The sequence below is a fragment of the Lepus europaeus genome, chromosome 12 (assembly GCF_033115175.1).
Source record: "Lepus europaeus isolate LE1 chromosome 12, mLepTim1.pri, whole genome shotgun sequence".
Lineage (NCBI taxonomy): Eukaryota > Metazoa > Chordata > Mammalia > Lagomorpha > Leporidae > Lepus > Lepus europaeus.
Window position 1 is genome coordinate 6,210,584 of NC_084838.1, and position 26,172 is coordinate 6,236,755.

Here is a 26,172-nt window from a genome sequence, read left to right on the forward strand (position 1 = left end):
TTCACAGCATTGAGAACTAAGCAACCTGCAGGCGCTTTCCAAGCCGCCCAGGAAAGGACGGGGCCTTTGTCCCCACAGCTTGCACAGCACCCTTCCCCGAGCCGCACCCCGAAGGGGAAACCTTGAAACCTCCCCTCCCCCGGAGCACCACCGAGAACACGAGCCAGCACGGGACGCAGTGTTCCCGTCGTGTGGAAACAGGCTTTATTCTCAGCCAAGAGACAGCAGGACTGGTGGAGACGGTCAGGGACCACACAGCTGCCACTACAGCACCCCACGCCGGGCGGGGAGGGGCCAGGGAGCAGGGCTGGCTGGCCACAGGCTGGGCAGGACAGGGCGGCTCACAGGAAGTGGCACACGCTGGAGGGGGCAGGTCAGGGTGACAGCCATCCCTTGTCACTGAGCCACAGGACTCCACAAGGACAGTACGGTGACCAGTTCCCAATATAGAGGCGAGGCTGTGTCAGCCATATATATATATATACACACACGTATATGTACGTGTGCGTGTGTGTGTGTATATGAGTATTTATAGATATTTATAGAACAGGGCAGGAGCAGGACCGCAGAGGGGCACAAATTTTCACCAAGGTCACGCCTGGAGGTGTCAGCTCACCACACCACAGGAAGTCACAGATGAAGGGGAGGCTCTGGGGCTGAGGGGCCACCATGAAGTCACAGAACAGGTGTCCGGGTGGGCTTGGAAAGGGAGGTCTCCGAGGAAGAGGAGGGAACTGGTTAGAGGTCGAAGGGGGGCCTGGGGCTCTCAGGACGGGACGGACTTGCCTGACCCGATCGGCTGGCAGTGAGAGAGAAAGCAGAGAGAACAGCGGAGAGAGAGGAGGGAGACAGGGGGTAAGGCAAGAGCAGCCAGGCCCCCGCCTTGGTGGGCAGGGCAGGGGCAGGAAGCAGCAGCAGGTGGGTATGTGGGTGAGCTTTCTGGGAAAGGTGATGGACAGGCAGGGGACCGAAGATGGGGGGAGGAGCTGGAGTGGGTGACCAGGGCTTCCGGGGAGTCGGGGTGGAGGCTGGGGAGGGCCTCCCCTGCACTCATGCCACCTCTCACACAGCACCCAGGCAGCACAGCCCCAGTCCTGACACTGCCTGGCCCTCTCGGGCTTCCCTCCTCCCTGATGGCCCTGCTGTGCGTCCACTGGCCAGGGCCAGCACTGGCCTCGGGAGGCCCCCGTGGCGGCCAGCAGGCCTGATGGAGAAAGTGAGGAGGAAGAACACTGCTCGAACCAGGAGCGCAGAGCTAAAACAGATGGCTGGAGGGGGCACCGGAGGCCCCTGTGGGCGCTCAAAAAGCCCAGGCGTCCCCTGAGGGGACCCTGGGGAGGCAGGGCGGGCAGGCGGCCAGATGCCAGTGGCCACAGACTCATAAATCTAAGAGGGGAGCCTCGGCTGGTCGGGGGGCTGCAGGTCGTGTAGGCGAGGCGGGGCCCTTCCTGCTGGGGAAAGCAGAAGAGGGAGAGTCAGAGGCAGGGAGGAGTGGCAGGTGGGGCCCTGGGCAGCTGTGCGGCCCGGCCAGGGGAACTGCGAGTAGCTGACCTGCCCTGGCTACGGGGCTTCATGACCCTGCCTCAGCCAGTAGCAGCAGTGACAACGCCCAGGGGGGAGGCAGGAGGCTGGGTGTCCCTGCCTAGCCTGGGCTGATGGGTGCAGAAGTCATCATTCAGGCTTTGAGGTCATCAAGCAACCGGAGGCTTCCCCCGCACCGGCCACTGCTAACTGCACACCCAAGGGACGAGGTGACCCACGACCTGTCACCCCTGGCCTGTACTGGAGCTCTCAGGCCGGGGGGCTGCATACCCCGCTGCCCCCTGCCCCCAGCAGCACAGCTCCGATGGGGTGGGTGTGGCACGTCCAGGAGAAGGTCAAAGGCCTCTGGCTGTCCCAGGACAACACCCTCCACGTTCCCAGCCCCTACACCATCCACCACAAGCTAGCTCCCTGGGCTCTCTGACAGCTCAGAGGCACCCACGTCTGCCAGCTTGGGTGCGGAGCCTGTCCCTTGAACCCCCAGGCTCAGCCCCGGGGGCCCTGGGCAGCGGCACTGAGTCCCGAGGCTGGCTGGGAAGGGAGAGGAGAGAGCCAGCTGGCGCAAGGACAGAAACAGGACAGAGGGAGGCCGGAGCTGCAGTGCGGAGAGGGAGGGGCCTGGCCCTGAGGCCCCAGGGGCGCCCCCCAGCGTGCGGCTGGCACAGCGGGGCAGACACAGTCATGCGGCAGGCAGAGTGGCTGCACCTAACCGTGGCTGACGCTCCTCAGAGCTGAGAGTGATTCTGAGAGACAGCGCGGGGACCTCCCGGAGCTTGGTGTGCCCGGGAAGACTGAAGAAGGCCCACCTATGGGCTACGGTTGGGGTGGGGGAGGCTGGGGGCAGCTGCGACTGCCACAGTGGTGGTGGTGGGAATGCAGACATTCTCCCCTGGTTGGGTGGGCTCAGAAATGCTCACGGTCAGGGGCAAAGGCATTCACAGTGGGTTGGGTCTGCAGCCACCCTCACAGGTTGGGGGGCACTGGCACCTTCATGGGGTAGGGGTACGCAGGCACCCTCATTTGTTGGGACACGCTGGCACTCACACGGGTTTGGGGTCCGCAGCCACCCTCACAGCTGGGGGCACAGGCACTCTCACGGCTCGTGGGCAGTCACCCTCAGGGGCGGGTTCTCAGACACACTCATGGTGTCAGGGAGCGCTGCACCCTTGTTAGGAAGTCAGGAATGAGCTCATGTGTGTGTGACAAGGGCCTAAGGAATTGACATCTACAGCCGTCCAGCATCTGTATCTCAAAGTCATCCCAAGAACCTTCCAGGTGCAGCCCAGCATCTGCACTTCAAACATCCCGCCCAGATCCTGATGACCTTCTGGGGGGTCCCGCCCCTTCTACCTGGCCTGATAACCATCCTTCCTCTTCCTCTAAGACGAGGCAACGCCAGCCAGGCTTTCCCTGTCTGATAACTGCAGGGGGAAAAACTCAAAGGAAGTTTTCATATTTACACCAACAAGTCCTTTTTTCCAGGAGGAGGAGAAGGAGAGGGGGAGGGAAGGCCAGACCCACCCCCTCAGAAGCCCCAGCCTAAATGTGCACTGTGCACGCTCTCAGGTCCTGTTTGGAGAGGTGCCCATCCGTCTTACGGATGTCCCTACCCTGATACACCTTGCTATGTTGCTTTCCCCTGCTGTCTCACGCCTGTTGTTTTTTGTTTTTGACAGGCAGAGTGGATAGTGAGAGAGACAGAGAGAAAGGTCTTCCTTTTTGCTGTTGGTTCACCATCCAATGGCCACTGTGGCCGGCGCATCTCGCTGATCCGATGGCAGGAGCCAGGTGCTTCTCCTAGTCTCCCATGCAGCTGCAGGGCCCAAGCACTTGGGCCATCCTCCACTGCCTTCCCAGGCCATAGCAGAGAGCTGGCCTGGAAGAGGGGCAACCGGGATAGACTCCGGCGCCCCAACCGGGACTAGAACCTGGTGTGCCAGCGCCGCAAGGCGGAGGATTAGCCTGTTAAGCCACGGCGCCGGCCACGCCTGAATTCTTTCTTGGGCGAAGACAAGGACCTTGCTTCTTTGGTAACACTTCTGGTAACCACAAAGGGATTTTAAGAAAGCATCGGAGTTCAGTATTCCTTCCTCAAGCGGGACAGGGGACGATCGTTAATCGTCCGGCACCCCACAGCTCTCTGAGAATGCTGAGTCCCCAACAGGCCACGGCTTAGCCACAGCTGAAACTCCAGAGGGATAGTAAGGAACGGGAGGACAACTAGGAAGGGCAGTTGGCTGAGAGCCTGGAGGCCCTCCGAGCTCGCTCTGGCTTCCTGGCAGCTGGACTGCGACCCCAGGACCTTGCCTCTCTCTTGGAGGGACGGTGCTACGCCAGCGGGGCTTAGCTTCAGTCGAGGCCAATATTGGACCTCCAGGTAAACTTGGACAACTAGAGATATTGGCAGTCATGAGCGATAGGAGGTTCCCAGCACTCAGTGAAACAGCATGCCTACCCAACCTCACGGCCAGTCCTGCTAGGCCCAGGCGTGCGCAGTCTTCCCTGTCAATGAGGTACTACGGCCTCTCCCTGTGCTCTCTTCCAGTCCACGTGGCCTGCTGCACCCACGCAGGCACAGCCAGGTATCTCTGGGGAGAGATGAGCCTCTCCAGGGTTGCTTTTTCCCTCCCTCCATTTCCAATTCAATACCCGCTGCAGGGGAGGGGAAAGGCCTTTGGCTGTGGCTGGCCTTGCAGGTTTCCCCACCTAAGGGAGCAAGAAACCTTAATCCATTAAATCTTTCCTGTTGCTGTGGATTCGTTCTGAGAGGAGGAGCGTGGTGGGGGCAGGAGGCACGGAGTCACCACACAGACCCCGGGAGTTGGTGAAAGCAGGCCAGAGGCAGCAGCCTGCAGACTCGTTTATTTCAGTTGGTGCAGCAGCTTATATAGCTGAGGCAGCCAATCCTGTCAAGGGGAGGTCTATGCCCTAACCAATCACAGCCCATTGCCAGGCAGGCTCTGTTGCCAGGTGGTTTCCCAGGGGGTTTCCGAAGCCACTGCTGAGTAACTGACTCTCGCTTGCCAGTGGCCATCATGGATGCCATGGCCTTCTCATTCCGCCACACTTTCCAACCCGATGGATGGGCTTTTCTCTTTGCAGTGAATGGAAACTTTTCCTTCAGCCCACAGGAGTCTCTCATTCTCTGCCTCTTTGTTCGAGATGTGTTTCACTGCCCTAAGCAATGGGTTCCCACGTGGATGGTCAGCTTTCCGCTCTGCTGTAGCTAACTTAGCTGATGAGAGCTTTCACGTGTCTTGCAGGTTTCGTGTTTTTCTGTTGCCAGTACTGAGTCTTGTTGGAGAAACTGCTAGGCAAAGTTGTTTACGTTACTTGTCAGTTTTTAATGCTTGAGTGATTCCCTTAACTCTGATCAGATCTAGCCCACAGCCTTGGTAAAACTGCTCAGGTTAAATGTGTCTTTTGGCCAAATCGTCTGACTTTGGCAGTTTTAAGTTCTAAGCGAGTCTTCTGACGTTGAGGCTTCCAGTCAGATCCCTGGAACTCTCAAAGAATGAGACTCTAAATTTGTAAAATTAATAGCTGTTTGATTAATTCAGATTATGGAAAGCACATCAAAAGGTTATAAATTAAGTCAGACCTACATTGTGTTCATGTTAGAGTGGTTTTATAAAAATAAGAGTGAATTCTGTGCATACAAGCCGTTATGTTGTTAACTAAAGTCAGCAACTACAGATTGGTTCAGAAAATTGGTTTAATCTGAACGCCCTCCAGTTCACTCAGTTTTACTGTCTTTGATTTGCTTTAAACTTGTTTCCTTTAAAGATGAAGATCTTTTCACAGTTGTGAACATGCAAATTTGTAAACATGTCCATGTTTGCTATCAGGAGGTGTTATCCTTATTAGTTACTTAAAAGCATGGAAATGTAATGTTGACCTTAACAATAATTCAGATAATGGTGTGGTATTCATTACTATCTCAGTGTCTTAAGTCATCTAGGCATTGTTGCTAAGTAAACATGGGAAAATGTATTGTGTGTACTTTTAACATCTTAAATGCTGTAGGGGAGACTATCTGAGTTGTCAGCATGTATTCTCATAGGTGGTCCATACAGGACAATTCAGGACTTTGTAAGAGTAACTGCAGGTGTAAGTTTCAGAAAGTGTGAGCAAGTCACAAAGTTTATGATTTTAAAATATTGTTTACAGAGTTTTCTACAAGTTGAGTGTTAATGCCAAAGTTCCACTGACCTAAAATTGAAGTCCTATCTTCTGTTATGACGAAGTTTTTTAAAAAATGAGTATTAATATGTTAGTAAATATCTGGAAATGGTCTCGATCATAAATCTTAAAATCTGCTTTTGTAAAAACTGCAACGTCTCCTTTTAACAGTGTCTATTTAATTGGCTACTCTCTGCCATTTCTAGGTCCTAAAAGCTCTTTTTTGACTCTGGTAAATTGTTCCAAGTTATGCGGTGATTTGGTGTGCTAATTCTTATGTTCAAGGTTTTTTTTATTTCTGGTTTATTCAACAACAAGAGACAAAGAATTTGCATTCTGCTGATGTAATCTAGTGTGTACTTGACTGTCTCTGTTAAGTTCAGATTGTTGAAAAGCATTAAGTCTTGGCCGGCGCCGTGGCTCAACAGGCTAATCCTCTGCCTTGCGGCGCCGGCACACCGGGTTCTAGTCCCGGTCGGGGCACCGATTCTGTCCCGGTTGCCCCTCTTCCAGGCCAGCTCTCTGCTATGGCCAGGGAGTGTAGTGGAGGATGGCCCAAGTGCTTGGGCCCTGCACCCAATGGGAGACCAGGAGAAGCACCTGGCTCCTGCCATCGGACCAGCGTGGTGCGCTGGCCGCAGCGCGCCAGCCGCGGCGGCCATTGGAGGGTGAACCAACGGCAAAAAGGAAGACCTTTCTCTCTGTCTCTCTCTCTCACTGTCCACTCTGCTGTCAAAAAAAAAAAAAAAAAAGAGCATTAAGTCTTAAAAGTTTAAGTTATTGGCCGGCACCATGGCTCACTAGGCTAATCCTCCACCTGAGGCACTGGCACTCTGTGTTCTAGTCCCGGTTGGGGTGCCAGTTCTGTCCTGGTTGCTCCTCTTCCAGTCCAGCTCTCTGCTCTGGCCCAGGAAGGCAGTGGAGGATGGCCTAAGTGGTTGGGCCCTGCATTTGCATGGGAGATTGGGAGGAAGAACCTGGCTCCTGGCTTCGGATAGGCACAGCACGCTGGCCGCAGGGTGCTGGCCATAGCTACAGCCATTTGGGGGTGAACCAACGCAAGGACGACCTTTCTCTCTCTCTCTCACTGTCTAACTCTGCCTGTCCAAAAAAAAAATGTTTAAGTTATTTTAAATATCATTATGATTAGATCTGGTCTAAAAGTGTTAAAATCGCCCTGACTAAATGGATGGATATCATTTCAGGATGTTAAGGAATTCTATTTTGACCAGATACTCTCTAAGTTCTCCTGGCACCTTTAACAGACTTTCTGAAAATCAAAGTTATAAATTCTCTGGACTTTTGATATCTCCAGAGGGCCCCTGGAGATGTCAAAAGAGATATCTCTCATCTTGCAGAGATAAATAACCAGTTGGGCTGTTTAGATGAAAAGTGGTGCCAAGATGTGAAATGATGCTCAACTTCAGTTATAAGCGTGTTTCTTTCCAGCTACTCCAGGCTCTGGCTAAGAAGCCAGATCATTTAAAGAGGCACTGACAAAGTCTCCATCCAGCTAACGCTGAACAACCAGGCATTGCTGGTTCAAATGTGGACCAAATGGAGGTCTAGCCAAAAGGGAGAAAGTGTTCCACAAGAGACTTGGAGACGATTGGAGATGGTTATGCGGCAGATACTAGAGAACTGGGTTCCAGGAGCCCAAGAGAGCTCTAGTGTCCACAGGCTACATGGTGAAAACCCGGAAGACCAAAAACTTAAACTTATGGGTTACACGGAAAGACTAGTTAAACCCGGCAACCCAGGCCTATACCCCACTGGCTACACGGTCAATATCCGGAAGCCAAAGGATGGCAGAGACGTCGGCCACTTCTCCTCTGAGTCAGGCTACGCAGTAAGCACTGGTTAAACGCCGGTTAAATCTGAAAGCCCAGGAAGTCAGGCTAAGCAACCAGAGACCCGCCTCGCTGCCTCACTTCTCCTCTTTTCTCTTCCAGAAGGGAAGTTGCTACTGTTCTGCAGGACTCTCCACTGTGATGTATGATTTGATCCCCAGACCTCATTTAAGGGACGACTGACCTTTTCTGTAATAATGCCTGGCCACAGCATAGAGGACCAAACAGCATAGCCAAATGATGAGAGGTTAAACTGTAAAGTAATGTTCCAGCTAGATTGATTTCTCTGTGTACACGGTAAATGGGCAGAACGCCCCTTTTCAACCAAATTGAGGGGAAGATAAAAAGTTGTTCTGATGAACTCAAAATATAGAGAGAGGTCACCACGTTTGACCTTACCTAAACGGTCTTACTTTTCACGCGCATGGTTTTACTCACAGGAAATACTTAAGTGTCAATTTACCCATGACCAGAGCTTTCCAGCTCACCCTGATGACATTGAAGAAATCTTCAGAAATCAGGGTTGGGTTGAGCACCCCCTTGACTGACATCATAGAGCCTGCCTCCATGGTCGACTTTATTAGAGACCAGGAGAACGAGGAGCAAGCTAGCAGCAGGAGCCATGTAAGGATAGGCAACAGGCCAATCAATAGCTGCTTTGCATGGTGATCTGCCGTCAAGGAGACCCAGCAAGGCCAGTGCACCCCAAATGGCACCTGTTTCCGGTATAAGGAGCCAGGGCATTGGGCAAGCAGCTGTCACGACAGAAACCGGCTTCTGCCAGCTCTGCCAAGAGCAAGGCCCCTGGACACAGAAAAGCCCTGGGTATTGACGGACTCCTGGTTCAGAACCGCAGACCCTGTGGCCCCCGAGCTAAAAAGCCTTTGGCTCTGCCCAGCCTCTGCCCAGCTTCCAGCTCCAGCCACTGCTGTTGAGGGGATGGTCTAGGGTCAGTGAAACGCAAGTTGCCTATTTGTACCAGCCTCCTATTCAGCTCTCCTCCTAGTCCAGCCACGTAACAAGTCAACAGGTGCCTCCCTGAAAGGAGATTCGCATCTCTTGCAATTCTCTTCCAGCACCCATGGATAGGTCTGGGCCTCCCACACCCAGCCAGGCCTTCAAAGTCTATCCAATAGTATGAAGCTTAGCAAGCCCTTCCCGCCAGTTCCAAAAATACAGGGCTTTCAGTAACAGCTAACGTAGACAGTCCCGCACCTATCTGGACAGATCCTCACTGAGGACTTAAAGGGCCATTCTTGAGGGGGGTGCACAATAATCCAAAGTTAAATGGGACTAGAGTCCCAGCCTGAGACTCTAGTCTTGTACATTGGCTTAACTTCCTAGTAAAATTGACTACTAGATATCCAGAGGAAAAAAGGTACAGCTAGTCCACCAGGAAGTGAACTATTTAGGGCTCATCCTCACTCCTGGGAGAGGAGACTAGCCCCAGAGAGAATGCAGGCCACACAGCAAACCCCTCCCCACCACTTGAAGGCAACTCCGAGCATTCCTCGGACTGACTGGGTACTGCCGGCTATGGATTCCAAAATACGGAGAAGTAGCAAGGCCTCTCTACCAGGCCCTCAAAGACAGCCCAGAACAAGGCCCCTTCTCTGGGAGAAAGAGCAAACCACAGCCTCTGCTCAGCTAAAGGATGCTATGACTAAAGCCCCTGCACTAGGACTGCCAAGCCCAGAGAAACCCTCCCAGCTGTACGTCACTGGGAGGCAAGGAGTCGCCTTAGGAGGGTTAACTCAGGATCTGGGACCTGTTAAGCAACCTGTGGGCTACTCTTCTAAAACCTTAGACATGGTGGCACAGGGATGGCCTCACTGCCTAAGGATAATAGCAGTAGCTGCCTTGCTGACAGAGGAGGCGTCTAAAATTACATTGGGACAAGATATCGCCCTTTCTACCTCACATCAAATAAATTCTCTATTAGAGCAAAAGGGCTCTCACTGGCTCACAGATAGTAGAATACTAAAATATCAGGTCCTCCTTCTAGAAAACCCTCAGGTAAAATTAATGCATTGCTCCACCGTAAACCCAGCTCCCTTAATGCCAGTTCCAGGGGAAAGTGGTCCCCTCCACTCCAGCCCTGAGACTAGAGACTTGATCCCCGCCAGCAGAAGGGACCTAAAAGACAGCCCCCTGACTAACGCAGATGAGGTTTGGTTCACAGACGGAAGCAGCCTTGTCCGGGACGGGACCCACTTCTCAGGGTATGCAATAGTCACTGCACGGCACGTCACTGCAGCTCGTGCTCTGCCCCCAGGACCTTCTGCTCAGTGAGCAGGATTGATCGCCTTAACCAGAGCTCTGGAACCAGCAATCAAGGTGCTTGGCTTCCCCAGCTGGAGCCACCAAACCAGGCTGAAGCCGTACTGCCCTGAAGACCAGCAGGATCCTGAACCTAAAGAAACCTGATCAGCGGAGCCTCTGGAAGATTTGCGCCTACTCTTACAAGGAGCCCAGAGAAGTAAAGATGCCCTCCCAGAGCTTGCTTTCTTCCTCCTGGCATGCCTCCCACCTGTACCCTAACTGATGCCTCGCCCTTCAGTAGGCCACTCCAGGCTGCAGTTCAGTTATTGGCCAACTCTTCCTATGGCTGCTCCTGCTGGATTTGCCTGGAGACACAGGGCTCCTCCGGGGAAGCATGGCCAACCTCTCTAAGGGGATGGGCTTTACGGAAGGATTTATGTACTACTCAACTTCTAGTGGGCGTCAGGGTGTTCACACATCAGTTAGAAAAGACAGCCTCTCACTCCCTGTTATAGGACCTATCTATACGAAGGGACACCAAGGGCAAAAGCCCCCCTTTGCCTCAGCTCTCCTGAGTTCCCACAGGAACACTCTGTGGGGTCCCTAAATAGCTCTTTTTGTAACAGTGCACACCAAGATCCCAAGGATCGGGCACTCTCACTCAAGCCCCCTTGCTCTTCTCTCCTCCAAACATATCTGTGGCACAGCGGCTCCACTACACAGGGGCTTCTACCAGGGAGGCCTGTGTCATGGAAAAGTTTTGCTCCAATGGCCGATTCTAATGGGGGCAGCACAGGCATAGGTAATTGCTCCCTCACTCTTGAGGATGGCAAGTTGGCCCGGACTCACATCGACACCACTAGACGGGTAATGCTCTGGGAAGATCGGACGAGCAGTACTTCCCACAACAACACCCCATGTCTTAGTGCACTAACTGCAGCTTCCTTTGCTACCACGTACTTCTTCAAACTCCGTTACTGAAACTTCCCAACTTAGTGTACACCAGCTCTCTGGATGCCTCCCTCCCACAGCGGGGATACTTTGTCTGTGGGACTCTTGCTTACCAATGCTGACCTTCTAACTGGACAGGGCTCTGTACCCTGGCCTATGTCCTGTCTACTCTATCTGTTGCTAACGTTCAGCCCCCATACCGATTCCCTTACATGCTACTTCTCGACTCTCCAAGAGAATTCCCCCTCTGATCCTCTGATCCCTGTCCTGGTAGGGATCAGCGTGGTGGCTAGAGTGGCAGGAGTTGCTACAGGCACAACAGGGGCAGGATCAGCAAGTTATATGAATCATAGCCTCTCCTCCAAACTGGCTGGTCTTTTTTTTTTTTTTTTTTTTTTTTTGACAGGCAGAGTTAGATAGTGAGAGAGAGAGAGACAGAGACAAAGGTCTTCCTTTGCCGTTGGTTCACCCTCCAAATGGCAGCCACGGCTGGTGCACTGCGCTGATCCGAAGCCAGGAGCCAGGCGCCTCCTCCTGGTCTCCCATGTGGGTGCAGGGCCCAAGCACCTGGGCCATCCTCCACTGCCCTCCCAGGCCACAGCAGAGAGCTGGCCTGGAAGAGGAGCAACCAGGACAGAATCCGGCCCCCAACCGGGACTACAACCCAGGGTGCCAGCTGCACGTGGAGGATTAGCCTGTGAGCCGCGGTGCCGGCCACAAATGGCTGGTTTAACACCCAAATAGTAGCCGCTCTCTCTTGTCACTCTCCAAAATCAGATCAACTCTTTGGCTGCAGCTGTTCTCCAAAACAGACGAGCACTGGACATGCTAACTGCTGCTCAGAGAGGTGTCTGTGCCATGCTCCAGGAAGAATGTTGTTTCCGGGTCCATCAGACTGGACAGGTGGAAACCCAAATTCGTACTTTCCTGGACAAAGCCAAACAGCTCCAGGACCAGGCCAAGCAGGGCTGGGATTTCTGGCCTGACATCTGGTCATGGAAATCCTGGCTATGTCCTCTCCATGGCCCTGTAACTTCTGTAATCTCGCTGCTTCTCTTTGGACCGTGTGTTTTAACGCCCTTGTTGTTTACTCTCTAACAGAATAAGAGCTGTCGAACTTCAAATGGTCGTCAGACAAGGCAAACAGCCATTCCATTGGACGACCTGAGCAGCCCCCTGTACCTAGCAGGACAGTCTTTCCAAGGCCACGGTCACACACCATAGGACAGATAGCAAGAGGAAATACCCATATCCATCTCTATGCCCATGTGTCAATTCAAAGTAGCTACAGAAGGTGGAACTCCATCCATTTATCCCAAAAAGAATTATGGGTATTTCTCTCTTGAGGAGGGAATGTTAGGTAGGAAGTCAGGAATGAGCTCATGTGTGTGTGACAAGGGCCTAAGGAATTGACATCTACAGCCGTCCAGCATCTGTATCTCAAAGTCATCCCGAGAACCTTCCAGGTGCAGCCCAGCATCTGCACTTCAAACATCCCGCCCAGATCCTGATGACCTTCTGGGGGGTCCCGCCCCTTCTACCTGGCCTGATAACCATCCTTCCTCTTCCTCTAAGACGAGGCAACGCCAGCCAGGCTTTCCCTGTCTGATAACTGCAGGGGGAAAAACTCAAAGGAAGTTTTCGTATTTACACCAACAAGTCCTTTGTTCCAGGAGGAGAAGGAGAGGGGGAGGGAAGGCCAGACCCACCCCCTCAGAAGCCCCAGCCTAAATGTGCACTGTGCACGCTCTCAGGTCCTGTCTGGAGAGGTGCCCATCGTCTTACGGATGTCCCTACCCTGATACACCTTGCTATGTTGCTTTCCCCTGCTCTCTGTCTCGTGCCTGAATTCTTTCTTGTGCAGACAGGACCCTTTGCTTCTCTGGTAACACCCTCACGGGATCCGGTGGGCGCAGGCACTCTAACAGCTCGAGGTCGCAGGCACACTCACAGGGTCGGGGTCGCAGGCTCACTCACAGGGTCGGGGTCGCAGGCTCACTCACAGGGTCGGGGTCAGGGTCCCCACGGGGCGGGGTCGGGGCGCGGGCTACTCACCGGCGAGCGGAAGGCCCCGCGGCAGCCTCGGCCGGGTCCTGCTGCCGTCCTGCAGGGAAGCGTGGGAGAGGCTGAGGCCCCGGCGCTGCTCTGAGCGGACAGGGGGCCGTGGGGCGCCCGCCTGGATCAGCTTTCGGGTCGGCGTGGGCCCCGAGGAAGGGCTGGGTGAGAGGGGCAGGGTCTGGAGGGCGCGAAAGGAGGCCCCGAGGGGTTTTCTGACCCCACGAAGCCTGCGCACATCTGGGAGGGGGCGGAGAGGGAGTGCGACTGATGCAAGGCCCCTGCCCTGCGCTCCGCGCCCACCTCCTGAGCCCTGGGGTCCGAGGGCGCGGGGGCGGGGGCCCCTGTGGCGAAAGGGGGTCCATGGGAGCGGCCTCCGGGGTCCGCCGACTGACTAGAACTCTGTGAGGGACACCATGAGGGAACGCACAGAAAGCTGCGCGCGCACCCAACAGAAACTCGCCCCGCCCCCAGAGTGGGCGGTGACGGAGCTGCACGCGCAGCTACTTTTTGACGCCTCAGTGGAACCGGCACAGACCTGACCACGCCCCTCTTTAGTCCGTCCTTCTCACTGGCCAATGGGCTTGAAGTGTGGAGACCACGCCCACCCAGCGTCGCCTAGCTCTGCCCTGAACCGGCCTCTTCTGGCTCAGTCACACACCCGCGCGGTGGCTGCCGGGAGCAGTTCGCATTGGTTGCCGGGATCGTGGTGATGTGGCCCCCCCGCCCCCCGCCCCCCCCCCCGCCCCGCGATGTCGGAGGAAACCCGACAGAGCAAACTGGCTGCGGCCAAGAAAAAGGTAAAGCGCTGGGGGCGCGCCCCCGGCCCAGCCCACTGCCCTCCGACGGCCGGTCCGTGGCCGGGTCTGGGCCGCTCTGGACTCCACGGGCCGAGCCCCTCGGCGCCCCCCGGCTCTCCCCACCCGAGTCTCCCGGCCAGCCCCGCCCCTCAGCGCCCAGCCCCCGCCCGCGCTCGTGGCCCCCGGGTGACTTTGGGCCATTGGCTCCGGGGCTCCTCGGCCCAGCCTCACACTGGCCTCCGGCCTCCCGAAGCCGGGCCTCCTTGGGCTCCGTGGGCTGCGGTCTCCAGGGACTCGGGGCCCGGCCCCGCGCCCCCACCCCTGCACGGAGCGGCGACTCGGGGCGTGGGCAGGGCAGAGTGGGTGCAGTGAGGCCAAGGCGCCCTCGGGACTGTCATTACCCCAGCTCGGGCTTTGATCTCCGGGCCACGTCCTAAGAGGCCTCACCCCCTGTCTGCTTCCTCCGGCAAGGGGACTGCGGCTTGGGGACCCCCGTCCTAGCTCGGACACGGACCGTGTGAGCTGTGTCCGTTCCCGGGGGCTGGAGTGCGGGCAGTGTTTCTGGGTGACCGCGGGAAAACTGGTTTGGTTCCCCCAGGGTTCTGCTCTCCAGAGTCTTTGGGGGGTGTGCGAGTTCTCAGGCTCACGTCAAGTTCCCTGATGCTGGGAGCAGACGCCCCCAGTCAGGCTCTCTGGAGTGACAGCTGTGTGACCGTCTGTGGACCAGATCTTGGGAGGCCAAACTTTATGGCCTGAACCCCCCCACCCCCACCCAAGGGCGTTTTTGAAGCTGGGGGAGGGGATTGCACAGAGGAGAGCCAGGGAGCAGCTTGGCGAGGCCCCCTGGGGCCTGGGTCGGAACCTGTCGTGAGGGCCTAATGGATGGGCCCTTGGCTGGGATCATGCCTGGGTTCCACTCTTTCTCCTCGGTCTCCAGGGTTCCTCGGGTGACCCTGGAAGTTCTGTGAGGTTCTGATGTGGGACAAAGGACCCAATGTCTTGTTTCCAAGCCTCACAAAGTACAATTGCTGACGGCATGATGTTTAATCTTCTCCCTCTACCTCTGGCCTTGCCCACGGCAGCTGCTGGTCTGGCAGAACCCCAGCAGTGAGAGTTAGAAGCTTTTTTCAAATTCCAGTATTCCCTTCTATGGAGCATGTCCTCAGTTCTTCAGACATAGACTGATGGTTGCGGCCCCTGCAGGGTTGTCGGTGGCATGAAGTCCGTGGTGGACGTGAGCGTGTTTGTGGACACTGTGAAGTAGGAGGTGACCACAGGGCTTAGGGCATTCCAGAGAAGCAACTGCTTTTCCTTCCCACAGCTCAGAGAGTATCAGCAGAAGAACAGCCCTGGTGGTCCCGCAGGAGGAAAGAGGAAGAAGAAACTGAAAAATGGCAGCAGCCCCGAGACATCCACTTCTGGGGGCTGTCACTCAACCGAGGATGTGAGTGGTGGCTGGCCAGGCCCCTGGGGGTGAGGGGCGGAGGGGCCGTGGGGGTGGGGGGTGGGGATGAAGAGGACGATGGAAGATGGCGGAAGGCAGTGTAGACACTGGGTAAGAATTCTGGGTTTGAATGCTCCCTTTCCCTCTCTGGGGGTATGATGGAAGCAAATTGTTGAAGCTCTCTGGGCCTCTCTTTCCACACCTGTCACGTAGAATGGGCTGATGTTTGACTTACAGAGTTTGAGAGTTTTTGCTGTTTTCGTATTAATCCAGAGCACAGGGTCCTGTAACCATTCCTCGTCACTGGTGTTTGCTACTTCCTCATCCCTGGCCTCGAGGGAAAGCCAGGCCAGTGAGAGCAGCCCCGGTCATCGGGCTGTCCCCTTAGGCAGCCCCAGGCACTGGGATGAGGCCGTGGCTCTGAGTGACCTGATAAAGTCCCATCCTCCCCTGGGCTTCAGCTTCAGGCTGTCAGATGTGGTTGGATTGCAATGGTGTCTCCTAATTGTTGAGCTGTATCCTCCCGTGTTGGAGTGAACGCTCAGGCAGAAGTCTGGCTTTGCAAATGGAGAGTGGGGGGTGTCTGGGGGAGGGTCTGAGAGCCGTGCTGGTCATGGACTGCACTTCTGTGACTCTGGGGTCTGGGGACTGTTCCCTCTGTCTGGCGAGGCAGCAAGTGGCCAGTGAGAGGATGGGGAGCTGGGGGCCCTGGTGCGAGGGAGAGTGGGAGCTGGGGCCCAGTCTCTTCTGAGGGACCCCAGAGCATGCAGCATGCAGCACGGCTCTCTTCCTGTTGCTGCCCTCTCCGCCCCCTCTCTTCTCCAGACACCCCTGCTTGCATCCTGGCCACACTGGCGCTGGGGTGGTGGCCTCTCGGGGCAGCGCTGGCCACCAGCCTCTGTTCCCGCCCTGACTCAGGCCCTCACTTGAGCTTTGAGTTTGGACAAGCGCCTCTCTGCCCTGGGCTTGAGTTTCCCAAGGAGGTGGAAATGGCGGTTGGCAAAGGTCTCTCTTAGCTCTAAGAATCCAAGATTTCCAGGCTCCCTGGGACATAAACCTCAGGGAGAAGGGATCCTAGCTGTGCTTCCACTGCTGTGTCCCTGCTGTGAAGAGCAGCCCAGCCCCTACGCAGCACGTGCTGAGCTGTGGAACGATGCGCGCACCCTGTAAATCCGAACCTAGCGGAAGCCCGTCTTGTCTCACATTCCGTTTCTGGAGGCTCACCTTACTGTCCCCTGAGGAGACTCCGAGTCAGACGCGGTTCCACAGCCGTGAGCGCAAACCAGCAAAGACCCTCACGCTCTTTCCTGGGGAGCGTCGGGACAGGTCCTGTGCCCACAGGGTCTGAGAACGTGCCAATCCCGCCCTGGCCCCTGCCCACCCCTCTTGCTCTGGGAGTGGAGTCGAGGGGCCATCCTTAGTCACCTTCCTTCCTTTGCCTCTCCCCACAGAAACAACAGAACCAAGAAACTCTGGATCAAGTGGAAAAAGTAATGTGGTTTCTGTGTCTGCTCACTGCACGGCTGCTGGTCTGCACCCCCCGCCCCCCCAGGCCCTGAGATCTGACCTCCTCCCTGGGCCCTTCCAGGACATGGTGGCATTCTGGGGACGTGTCCTGTGCCATGCCAGCTGTGCCTGCCCCAGTCAGGGGGATTTCTTTTCTCTTCCTACAGGAGAAGAAAGAATGTCAGCAGAAGTTGGCCAAGGAGCAGGGGGCTTTAAGAGAACAACTGCAGGTGAGGGACCGCGTGGTGTCCCCTCGCGTGCCCCCGGACAACAGTCCTTTCTCTCGCTCTGAGCACGTGTTTGGCTTCCTCCTAAAGGTTCACATTCAAACCATTGGGATTCTTGTGTCTGAGAAGGCGGATTTACAGTCAGCCCTGGCTCACACCCAACAGGCAGCCAGGCAGAAAGCAGGTGGGACTGAGCACCCCCCCCAGCCAGGCACCTGGCAGGCCTCTGGGGGGGCCCGGGGCTCCATCTCGACCCCTCTGCTTCCAGGAGAGTCTGAGGACCTTGCTAACCGCCTGCAGACGACCCGCCAGCGCGTCGGAGAGCTGGAGCGGACGCTGTCTGCCGTCTCCACGCAGCAGAAGCAGGTGGACAGGGTGAGCCCAGCCGCCTGCCCAGCCACTGGCAGCCTGGTTTCCTAGCAGGGAGTGAGTGCAAAGGTCCCTTCTGCAGCCTGGAGTGGCCCAGATGCAGTGCGGGCCGTTTCATGTGGCTCTCACTGATGCCAAAGAACCTGGGACCGAGTTGGGTGGTGAGTGGGGGTGGCTGTGCAGTGAGCACTGGAGACCAAGAGCTGGGAGCAGGGATGGGGTGTTTGGGCAGGGGAGGTGCAGAAAAGCAGGCCAGTTAGCATCCCTGGAGGGGCTGTGTCGGATGGGGGAGGGGCCATTAACCCAGGGAGAGGAGCGCGGGGGTGGGGTGGTTTCCCCTCTGTTGTTGGGAGGGGTAGGCTGTGTGAATGCTGCACCGTCCTTCAGCAGGTGACCGAGGATTCAGACACAAACTCAGATTCCCTCCGAGTCTGCGCCCTCATCCCTGGGGGGACAACGGGCCCAGAGAATGAGAGCAGGATGCTCAGGTCTCAGAGGAGCGCTGCAGCTCTACGCTGCGTTTTGTTCTGTTTTGTGTCTCTCGACGAAGAGGATTTCTTCTGAGAGGGTTTGTTCTGAGAGGAGGAGGGTGTTGGGGGCAAGAGGCACGGAGTCCCCACACAGACCCCGGGAGTTGGGGGAAAGCAGGCCTGAGCCAAGCAGCCGGCAGACTCGTCTATTTTAGTTATATATTCAGCTTATATAGCCAAGACAGCCAATCCGGTCAAGGGGCAGTTTATGTCCTAACCAATCACAGCCTGTTGCCAGGCAGGCTCCGTTGCCAGGTGGTTTCCCAGGGGGTTTCAAAGCCATTCCTGAGTAACTGCTGCTCGCTTGTCAGCAGCCATCTTGGCATGGCCTTCTCATTCCACCACATTTCCCCCTTTTCGTTTATTTTTGAGCAATGGGAGGCATGATTCTTGGCCATACCATTGTTGACCCCATTTCCATGTGGTCTCCATACGCAGCTGTGCCTGTCTTAGGTTGTCCCCCAGGGGATCTAACCCGTCGTTGACTAACCAGCGCTCAAATCAAGAGGCCACAGGATTGCTTGCTCAGATGGGGGTAGGAATGAGGAACAATGGTAATCAGGAATGGCGTGACTGTACACAGGCTGTGGGCCGTTCAAGTGGCTGACCAGAGCTAGCGTGGTATAAAGCAGTAATGGATGTGGCTATGGGCAGATTCTCAGGGTAGGATGATAGGGCAGGTGCGTCTGCTAACAAGGCGAGCTCTCAGTCTTGTTCAGCTGGTTCTGGTTGGCTGTCAGTTGCAGGTTTGGTATTTCTGGCTGGTACCCAAATGGGCGGTCCCGCATTCTCTGGAAAGACACAAGCATATCCTCGGCCCTTGGCAAGCAGAAGCCTTTCTATGGGCGTTGGAATCCAGGGCCTGAATTTTGCGTCCACTTTGAGATTAACGACAAACATGTGGATGGCATGGGATCTAGCAGCTGCCCTGAGAGCCTGGGGTGCCTGGGGACTGTCACAAATGTGGGGATCCTCACTGGGTGTGGATGGGATGACCTCACATGAGTTATCCTCTGGAGGTCCTCTAAGTTCATCCCACGGGTATGTGGGGGGTTGCTGACGAGGCATTGCTACCTTGTTTGCTACATTGTCATTTTCACTGTCCTAGCTCTCTATCCCTAAGTCATCAACTGTTGTCTGTGAGACAGGGACCTGGAGTGTCAGGCTCTGATCACTCACAGATTCACTATGTTTGATAATCTGCATGGGATTCTGAGGGAGGGTATCTTTCCCATGGTTGAGCACTTAAGAGCGGCACGCCACGCCAACTCTAGCCAAAGGAAAGACACGCACAGCACTGCTGCCATAACAAAGCAAATTCCTAGCACCTCAGCGGCTGATGGCATTCTGCAGGGGTTCCCTACGTTAGACAGACAGTGGTGTATCAGATCATACGTATGTCCTCTGCTTAGTGGGGGACTTCCTTGATTCGTTAGGTCAAGGCCGTATGCCCACACGGTGTCTCCGGAGCGTCACCTCTCTCAGGAGGGAAGATGACTTGGTTCCGAATTCCGGGACGATCAGTCCCTGATGTGAATTCACCAGGTGAACGGAAAGTAAAAGGAGGAGCCGAGAAGCGGCATACGCTTCTGGGGGTGTATGCCTAACCTGGGGTCACTTAGACCGAGGACAAGGACAAGGAAAGGACTGTAGGAGGGAGTTCTGTGCTCACCCTCACAGAACCGAACAGCACACAAAACACCGAGGGGCCTTCTTGCCGAAATCCGGGGGGGGGGGGGTGTCTCACCAAGTCCAACACGCTGTCTCTCCCAGTCACGTTGGCACACCCGATGTTGAGGTTGATTTCTTCTGAGAGGATTTGTGCTGAGAGGAGGAGCATGGTGGGGCAAGAGGCATGGGGTCACCACACAGATACCACGAGTCAGGTGAAAGCAGGCCTGAGGGAGCAGCCTGCAGGCTCCTTTATTTCAGTTGGTACAGCAGCTTATATAGTCGAGGCAGCCAATCCACTCAAGGGGCGGTCTGTGCCCCAGTCAATCACAGCCTGTTGCCAGGCAGGCTCTGGAGCCAACCAGTCACAGCCTGTTGCCAGGCAGGCTCTGTTCGCCATATGGTTTCCAAAACCAGCCAATCACAGCCTGTTGCCAGGCAGGCTCCGTTGCCAGGTGGGTTGCAAAGACATTCCTGAGTAATTGACACTCGCTTCCAGGACCATCTTGGCATGGCCTTCTCATTCCACCACATCTCTTGACAAAGAGGAGGGACAGTAACTGCCTCATATGGTAGCTGTGAGAATCAAACGGGGCTGTGAGCCTGGGACAGTGGAGCACTGAGAAGGTCTAACAGTGACACTGTAGCAGCAATGGCCACAGCAGTGCTGCCTGCTGTCTCGGAGCCTCCGCTAGCCAGCTGGAAGTCAGAGCGCCTTCCCTTCCTCTTCTGCCCTTACGAGCTCTTAGGAAAAACCAACGAGACTCTGGGTTGGCAGTGCCTTGACAGTGAGGGTGAGCAAGTGTGGCTGTGGCGTGGTTCCTGTAGCCACTGTGACCAGTGTCCCAGCTCCATCATGGACCTGCCAAGTCCTGACGTCACTTCTCTGTGTTTGCAGCACAACAAGGAGTTGACCCAAGAGCGAGATGCTCTCAAACTGGAGTTATACAAAAACAAGTAAGAAGGGGAAGTGGGGGGAAGGAGTCTGGGGGAGTTAGTACAGGTGAAGAGGGGAGGGGTTCCGGGGAGCATGAGGAGCAAGTGGCTGTACAGCCTGGGACATGTGCACACCAGGCTCTGGTGCCAGCTGTGCCACCAGCTTGTGCCATGGCCTCAGACAGCTCAGGTCCTCACTCTGGCCTGCCCCGTGAGTGACCTGGTTGTTGGGGACCCCTCCAAGGGCAAGGTTCTTGGGAGGTGCAGCAAGAAGGTGGGTTGGTCACCACCGTGGTCCTCTCTGTTTGCTCATTGCCCTCACTGCCACCTCTCACCACAGCAGAAACAATGAGGACCTGAAGCAGCAGAACTCTGAGCTCGAAGAGAGGCTTCGAGTCCTCGAGACAGAGAAGAAGGCCCTGCAGCTGGGCACGGAGGAGCTGCAGAAGAAGCTGGAGATGTCTGAGCTGCTGCTGCAGCAAGTACGCGGCTGTGGCCCTGAGCCCCAGCCCTAGCCCGCGGGAGCCGCCAGCCCCAGGACGGTCAGGGAGGCCCCAGCCACGAGCTGGAACCTCTGAACCCTTATTCTGGTCCTGCCCAGAAGCCTTCCGGAATGGCTAGAATTCCGCACAGAGCCCCTGCCTAGACCCATACAATCAGGATCTCAGAGATACAGCCTTTCACACGTTTGTATTCAAGCTTCTCGGTTTCCATTGGGAAGGCAAAGGCAGACAGAGAGAGATGGAGGGAGATCTTCCATGCACTAGTCATCTCCCAAATGCTTGCAAGAGCCAGGGCTGGGTCAGGCAGAAGCCAGGAGCTTGAAACTCAATCCAGACCTCCTGTGTGGGTGTCGGGACCCCAGGAGGCCGTCCCCTGCTGCTTCCTAAGTTGCACAGTAGCAGGAAGCTGGGTGGGAAGAGCGGTAGCCGTGACTGGAGGCAGGGTCTTCGCTATGGCATGCGGGTGTGCCAAGTAGCCACCTACACACTGCACCACACACGCCCCCAAACCCTTGTGTCAACCATACCGTTGGTTCGGCTAGCCCGGGAGCCTGTTTGCTTCCTTGGGAGCCCCAGCCAACACTTGACCTCTTCTGTGACCTTGAGTCCTGTGTTGGCCGTGAGGGCTTCCAGTGCTCACCTTGTCCTCCCCACTCAGTTCTCTAGTGAGTCTGGCGTCTCTGACAGTAGGCAGCAGCTTCAGCAGGCCATGGAGGAGCGGGCCCAGCTGGAGAAACACGTGCAACAGGTGCGGCTCGGCAGGAGGAGGGGGGCAGTGGGAGGAGGACTAGAGCCCCGGGCGGCCAGGAGCAGATGAGCGTCCGCGATGCTCCCTCCAAACTTCTGCGTCCATTGTTGAAGCTGCTGGAGACACAGACACAACTGCGGATGGACAGGGACCGGTACGCAGGGGGCCTGGAGGAAGAGCGTGCCCTGTGGCAGGAGAAGATGCAGCAGATGTCTGCCCAGGTGAGGCAGGCCCGTGGACAGGCCCCTTGATCTCTGGGTGTCTGTAATGGACACAGCAAGTGCACCTGCTGTGGCCTGCACCACAGGTGGCTGCGTGTCTGGGTTTTGGGGGGCAGCGTCGGTGCAGAGGGAGGTGGTGGCCCCCGCTCACGGCTCTTGTCCCTGTGCTCTGGGCAGCTGTGCACACTGAGGGAGGAGAAGGAGCGCGGCCTGAGTCAGGTGCAGGAGCTGGAGACCACCTTGGCCGAGCTCCAGAGCCAGAGGGGTAAGCAGGGGTGGAGGTGGCCTGGGAGCAGGACGGGTGTCGGGTGCCCGGCGAGGGTGTTGTGGCAGAGGGAAGCAGGTCTGTGCCAGGGGATGGCGAGTCTTGTCATCTTCTGAGGCTCGGTGACCTCATCCGCAAATAGGGGTGGCGCACCCACTGCCCGCCGTGCACGGGGCCCCTGATGGCTGCTTCCTCTCTCAGCTGAGCCTCCCGCCCCGGAGTCCCCAGCGCCCCCCGCGGGGCCGTCAGAGGCGGAACAGCAGCTGCAGGCGCAGGCTGAGCAGCTGCAGAAGCAGCTGGAGAGCCTGGCGGGACAGCTGCAGGCCCAGGTGCAGGACAACGCAGCCCTGAGTCGCCTGAACCAGCAGCAGGAACAGCGGCTGCTGCAGCTGGAGCGCGAGGCGGAGCTGTGGGGCAACCAGGCCGAGGAGCGCAAGCAGATCCTGGAGAGCATGCAGAGCGACCGTGTGACCATCAGCCGCGCGCTCCTGCAGAACCGGGAGCTCAAGGAGCAGCTGGCCGAGCTGCAGGATGGCTTCGTGAGACTGGTGCGTTTGGCCTCCCTGGGCAAGGCCTCTGGCACAAAACACTTCCCTCTGGCCTTCATTCCCATCCCCCTGGTCAAAGGGGATGTTGTAGGCCTAGGGAGGCGCCCTGGGAGCCAGGACCCTGCTCCAATGTCTGTCGGAGGGGAGGGGCTGAATTTCCAGCACTCCGGGCATTGTGGGAGGTGGACACCTGGTGCTGGGGCCCGGATGCAGCCGCTTTGGGTGGCAACGGCTCGCTTCTGTCTGTGCAGAGCAATGACAACATGGAGCTCACCAGCTCGCTGCAGGCCGAGCAGCACGTCAAGAACGAGCTGGCCAAGAAGCTCGGCCAGCTGCAGGAGAAGCTGGGGGAGCTGAAGGAAACGGTAACGCTCAGCCCGCCTGCGAGGGATGGGCCATGGGCACAAGTCTCTGGGGAGGGCGGTCTAGGCCCAGGAGGGAGGCCGCTCCAGGCTGGAGTGACAGGTGACCTCCATTGTCCTGCGACTCTAAGAGCTGGTAGCCCTGGGCTCCTCCCGGGTCTGGATGTCATTGTCCCAGGGAGAGGCGTGTCACCCAGCTCCACGGGTCACTGCACAAGGCTACCCCTTGCTAAGCCTCAGATTCCTGACAAAGGAACTTAGCGTTTTTCCTCTCCAGGTGTTGAGGATGAGCTGAGATTGTGCATGTAAAGGAGTAGGCACGAGCGTGCCCTAAAGATGACGCCTTCCCTCTCGCGTGTGGCCTCTAGTTAGAGTGATGGGAAAGAAGGGGATGAGGTGTGGGGCTGGGTGCAGGAGACACGGGGCCGTGCCTCCCCCTGCAACCAAAGTCCTCGGTTAGCAACCCCCACCTGCCCTCACGCTCCCCCCACCCCCTTGGGTCTCCCCGCAGATGGAGCTGAAGAGCCAGGAGGCTCAGAGTCTGCAGCAGCAGCGCGACCAGTACCTGGGCCACCTGCAGCAGTACGTGGCCGCCTACCAGCAGCACGCGGCTGCCTACCAGCAGCTGAGCTCCGAGAAGGAGGCGCTGCACAAGCAGATTCTGCTGCAGACGCAGCTCATGGACCGGCTGCAGCATGAGGAGGTGCAGGGCAAGGTGGCGGTCCAGGTGGCTCGCCAGGAGCTGCAGGAGACCCAGGTGAGGGGCTGGCGAGCGTGGGGTGGGCCCCCAGGTGGGAGGACCTTGCCACCTGTGTGCCTTTTTCTCACTCTTCCTGGCCCCTAGGAGCGCCTGGAAGCTGCCACCCAGCAAAACCAGCAGCTGCAAGCTCAGCTGAGCCTCCTGGGCCTCCCTGGAGAGGGTGAGTGAGGCTCCCACGGGAGAGGCACAGCTGTGGGGGGCGGGGTCTGGCAGCACAGCCTGGAGTTGAGAGAGACTCTGAGGATGGCTGAGCCCTCTCCTCTGGGCAGGGTGGGTGCAGAGGGGAGCCCTGAGCTTTCCTCCCCCCCTCACCGGATCATCTGGGGTCCCTCTGGCTGTGCCCTCAGGAGATGGGGAGGAGGAGGAGGAGGAGGAGGAGGAGGAGGAGGAGGAGGAGGAAACTCCCCAGGCCAAAGTGCCCGTCCCGGAAGACCTGGAGAGCCGAGAGGCCGTGGTAAGCCCGGCTGTGCCCTGTGCCCTCTCCATCCCACCTTTCCCTGCCCCCCTCTGTGGCCCCTCCTTATATCTGGATCCCCCTCCCCCACTTTGGTTTCTCCTGACCTCACACCTAACCTGGGAGCCAGTGGTCAGATTCCATTCCTCCCAGGAACGGCAGGTGCACCTGCACACACGAACTCATTCTCCTCTTGCCCGCAGGTGATGTTCTTTACGTCGGCTCTCACCCGAGCCGAGGAAGAGCGGGCCCGGCTCCGCGGGCAGCTGAGGGAGCAGAAGGCTCGCTGCCGGCGCCTGGCTCTCCTTGCCGTGCCATCGCAGGGGGAGCCCGAGGGGCCCTCAGCCGCTGGGACTGGGGGTGACTCTGTGTCTGGGGAGACGCACCAGGCCCTCCAGGGGGCCATGGAGAAGCTGCAGGTGAGGGGTTCTCTCCCGCCACGGGCCAGGAAGGCTGGGGGTGGGGCGGTGACCGCCGAGCCCTGACCCCATGGTTGTGGCTGCAGACCCGCTTTCTGGAGGTGATGGCGGAGAAGGCGGAGCTCCGAGAGCGGGTAGAGGAGCTAGAACATCGCTGCATCCAGCTCTCTGGAGAGACAGACACCATCGGTGAGCCGGGAGCGAGGGCCCTGGCAGCGGGGAGCTGCGTGGGGGTCGGGTGGGCCGGCCTCTGAGCGCTGCCCGCCGCCCGTCTCTGCAGGAGAGTACATTGCCCTCTACCAGAACCAGAGGGCAGTGCTGAAGGAGCGGCACCGGGAGAAGGAGGAGTACATCAGCCGGCTGGCCCAGGACAAGGAGGACATGAAGGTGGGGGCCTGGAGCTGCCGCCTCTTGGGGCAGGGGCCGAGGCCGAGGGCAGGGCGCTGAGCACCTCTCCTTCCAGATCAAACTCCTGGAGCTGCAGGAGCTGGTGCTGCAGCTCGTGGGCGAGCGCAGCGAGTGGCAGGGCCGAGTCCTGGCTGCCGCCCCAGACCGCGCTGACCATCCCGCGCCTGGGGCCCCAGCCCTCCAGGACGCTGCTGACCCGCAGGCTGGTGAGGAGAGCGCCCTGGGCACAGGGAGGGCAGGCCGGAGCAGAGGCGCTGGCAGCTTGCTCAGAGCCCCCTCTCTTTCCGAAGATCTTGGCGAGGTGAGCCTCGCTGACACCGTGGAGCCTGCGCGAGGAGAGGCTGGGGAGGGCGCGTCCACCCAGAACCCTACTGCGCAGCAGATCATGAAGCTGCTGCGGGAGATCCAGCACCCCCAGGAGCGCCCGGGCTTGGGCACCAACCCCTGCATCCCCTTCTTCTACCGGGCTGACGAGCATGACGAAGTGAAGATCCTGATCGTCTAACCCCGGATGCCCTCAGCCCGGAGAGCCCCGCCCAGTCCTTGCCACTCCCCCTGCAAGCCACCCTGTCCCCTGCCGCGCCATCCCAGCTCCCTTCCCTCTTAGATAGAACCCCTGATGGGGAGAGAAAGGCCTCTTTAGGCTGCCTCTCTGGAGGACCCTCGGGGGCTCCTGGGGCCTCCTCATTTCCAGCTCCATCCTCAGAGGCTGTGACCAACGTAGGCAGCGTTTGTGTGGCCCCCAGAACAGCCCAGACCGGGGGGTGCTCCTCTCCTTGGGCAGTCAGCCAGGCAGTTTTCATCGCCCCTCTTGGGGTTTAACTGTTGGCATGGCTAGGGCATATTGATGCCAGGGGCATCATGGGTGAGCGTCATCTGGGTGTGGGTCACTTCTGGGCCAGGGACATCCTTGGGTGAGGACATCTAGGCAAGGATCATTTTGGGCTGGGGCACTGTTGGGCAAGGGTCTAGGTGAGGGTCACTCTGGGCCAGGGGCATCCTTGGGTGAGCACATCTAGGCAACGTCCAGTCTGAGCCAGGGGCATCACTGGGTGAGGGTCGTCACTGGACAAGGGTCACTTCCGGGCCAGGGATATCTAAGGGTCATCTCTAGGTGGGGCGTCTGGGCGAGGAGGGCATATTTGGGCGAGGGTCATCT

General features: G+C 57.5%; 1 protein-coding gene across 2 annotated transcripts; it reads left to right on the forward strand.

Annotated features, from left to right (window-relative positions):
* The first annotated feature begins 13,576 nt into the window (after window positions 1-13,576).
* On the forward strand, window positions 13,577-25,830 carry LOC133771512 (golgin subfamily A member 2-like). Of its 2 annotated transcripts, XM_062207467.1 has the most exons (21): window positions 13,577-13,642; window positions 14,964-15,086; window positions 16,538-16,576; window positions 16,760-16,822; window positions 16,910-17,003; window positions 17,088-17,194; window positions 20,288-20,346; window positions 20,666-20,807; window positions 21,487-21,576; window positions 21,690-21,797; window positions 21,975-22,062; window positions 22,264-22,610; window positions 22,862-22,975; window positions 23,484-23,729; window positions 23,817-23,892; window positions 24,080-24,186; window positions 24,390-24,605; window positions 24,692-24,794; window positions 24,886-24,992; window positions 25,069-25,219; window positions 25,304-25,830. In XM_062207467.1, exons 1-21 carry the CDS (start codon window positions 13,595-13,597, stop codon window positions 25,516-25,518), a joined length of 2,643 nt encoding a protein of 880 aa, XP_062063451.1. In that variant the 5' UTR covers window positions 13,577-13,594; the 3' UTR covers window positions 25,519-25,830. The 2 variants fall into 2 exon arrangements, with proteins under 2 accessions (XP_062063451.1, XP_062063450.1); XM_062207466.1 differs by lacking the exon at window positions 16,538-16,576.
* Window positions 25,831-26,172: the final 342 nt, after the last annotated feature.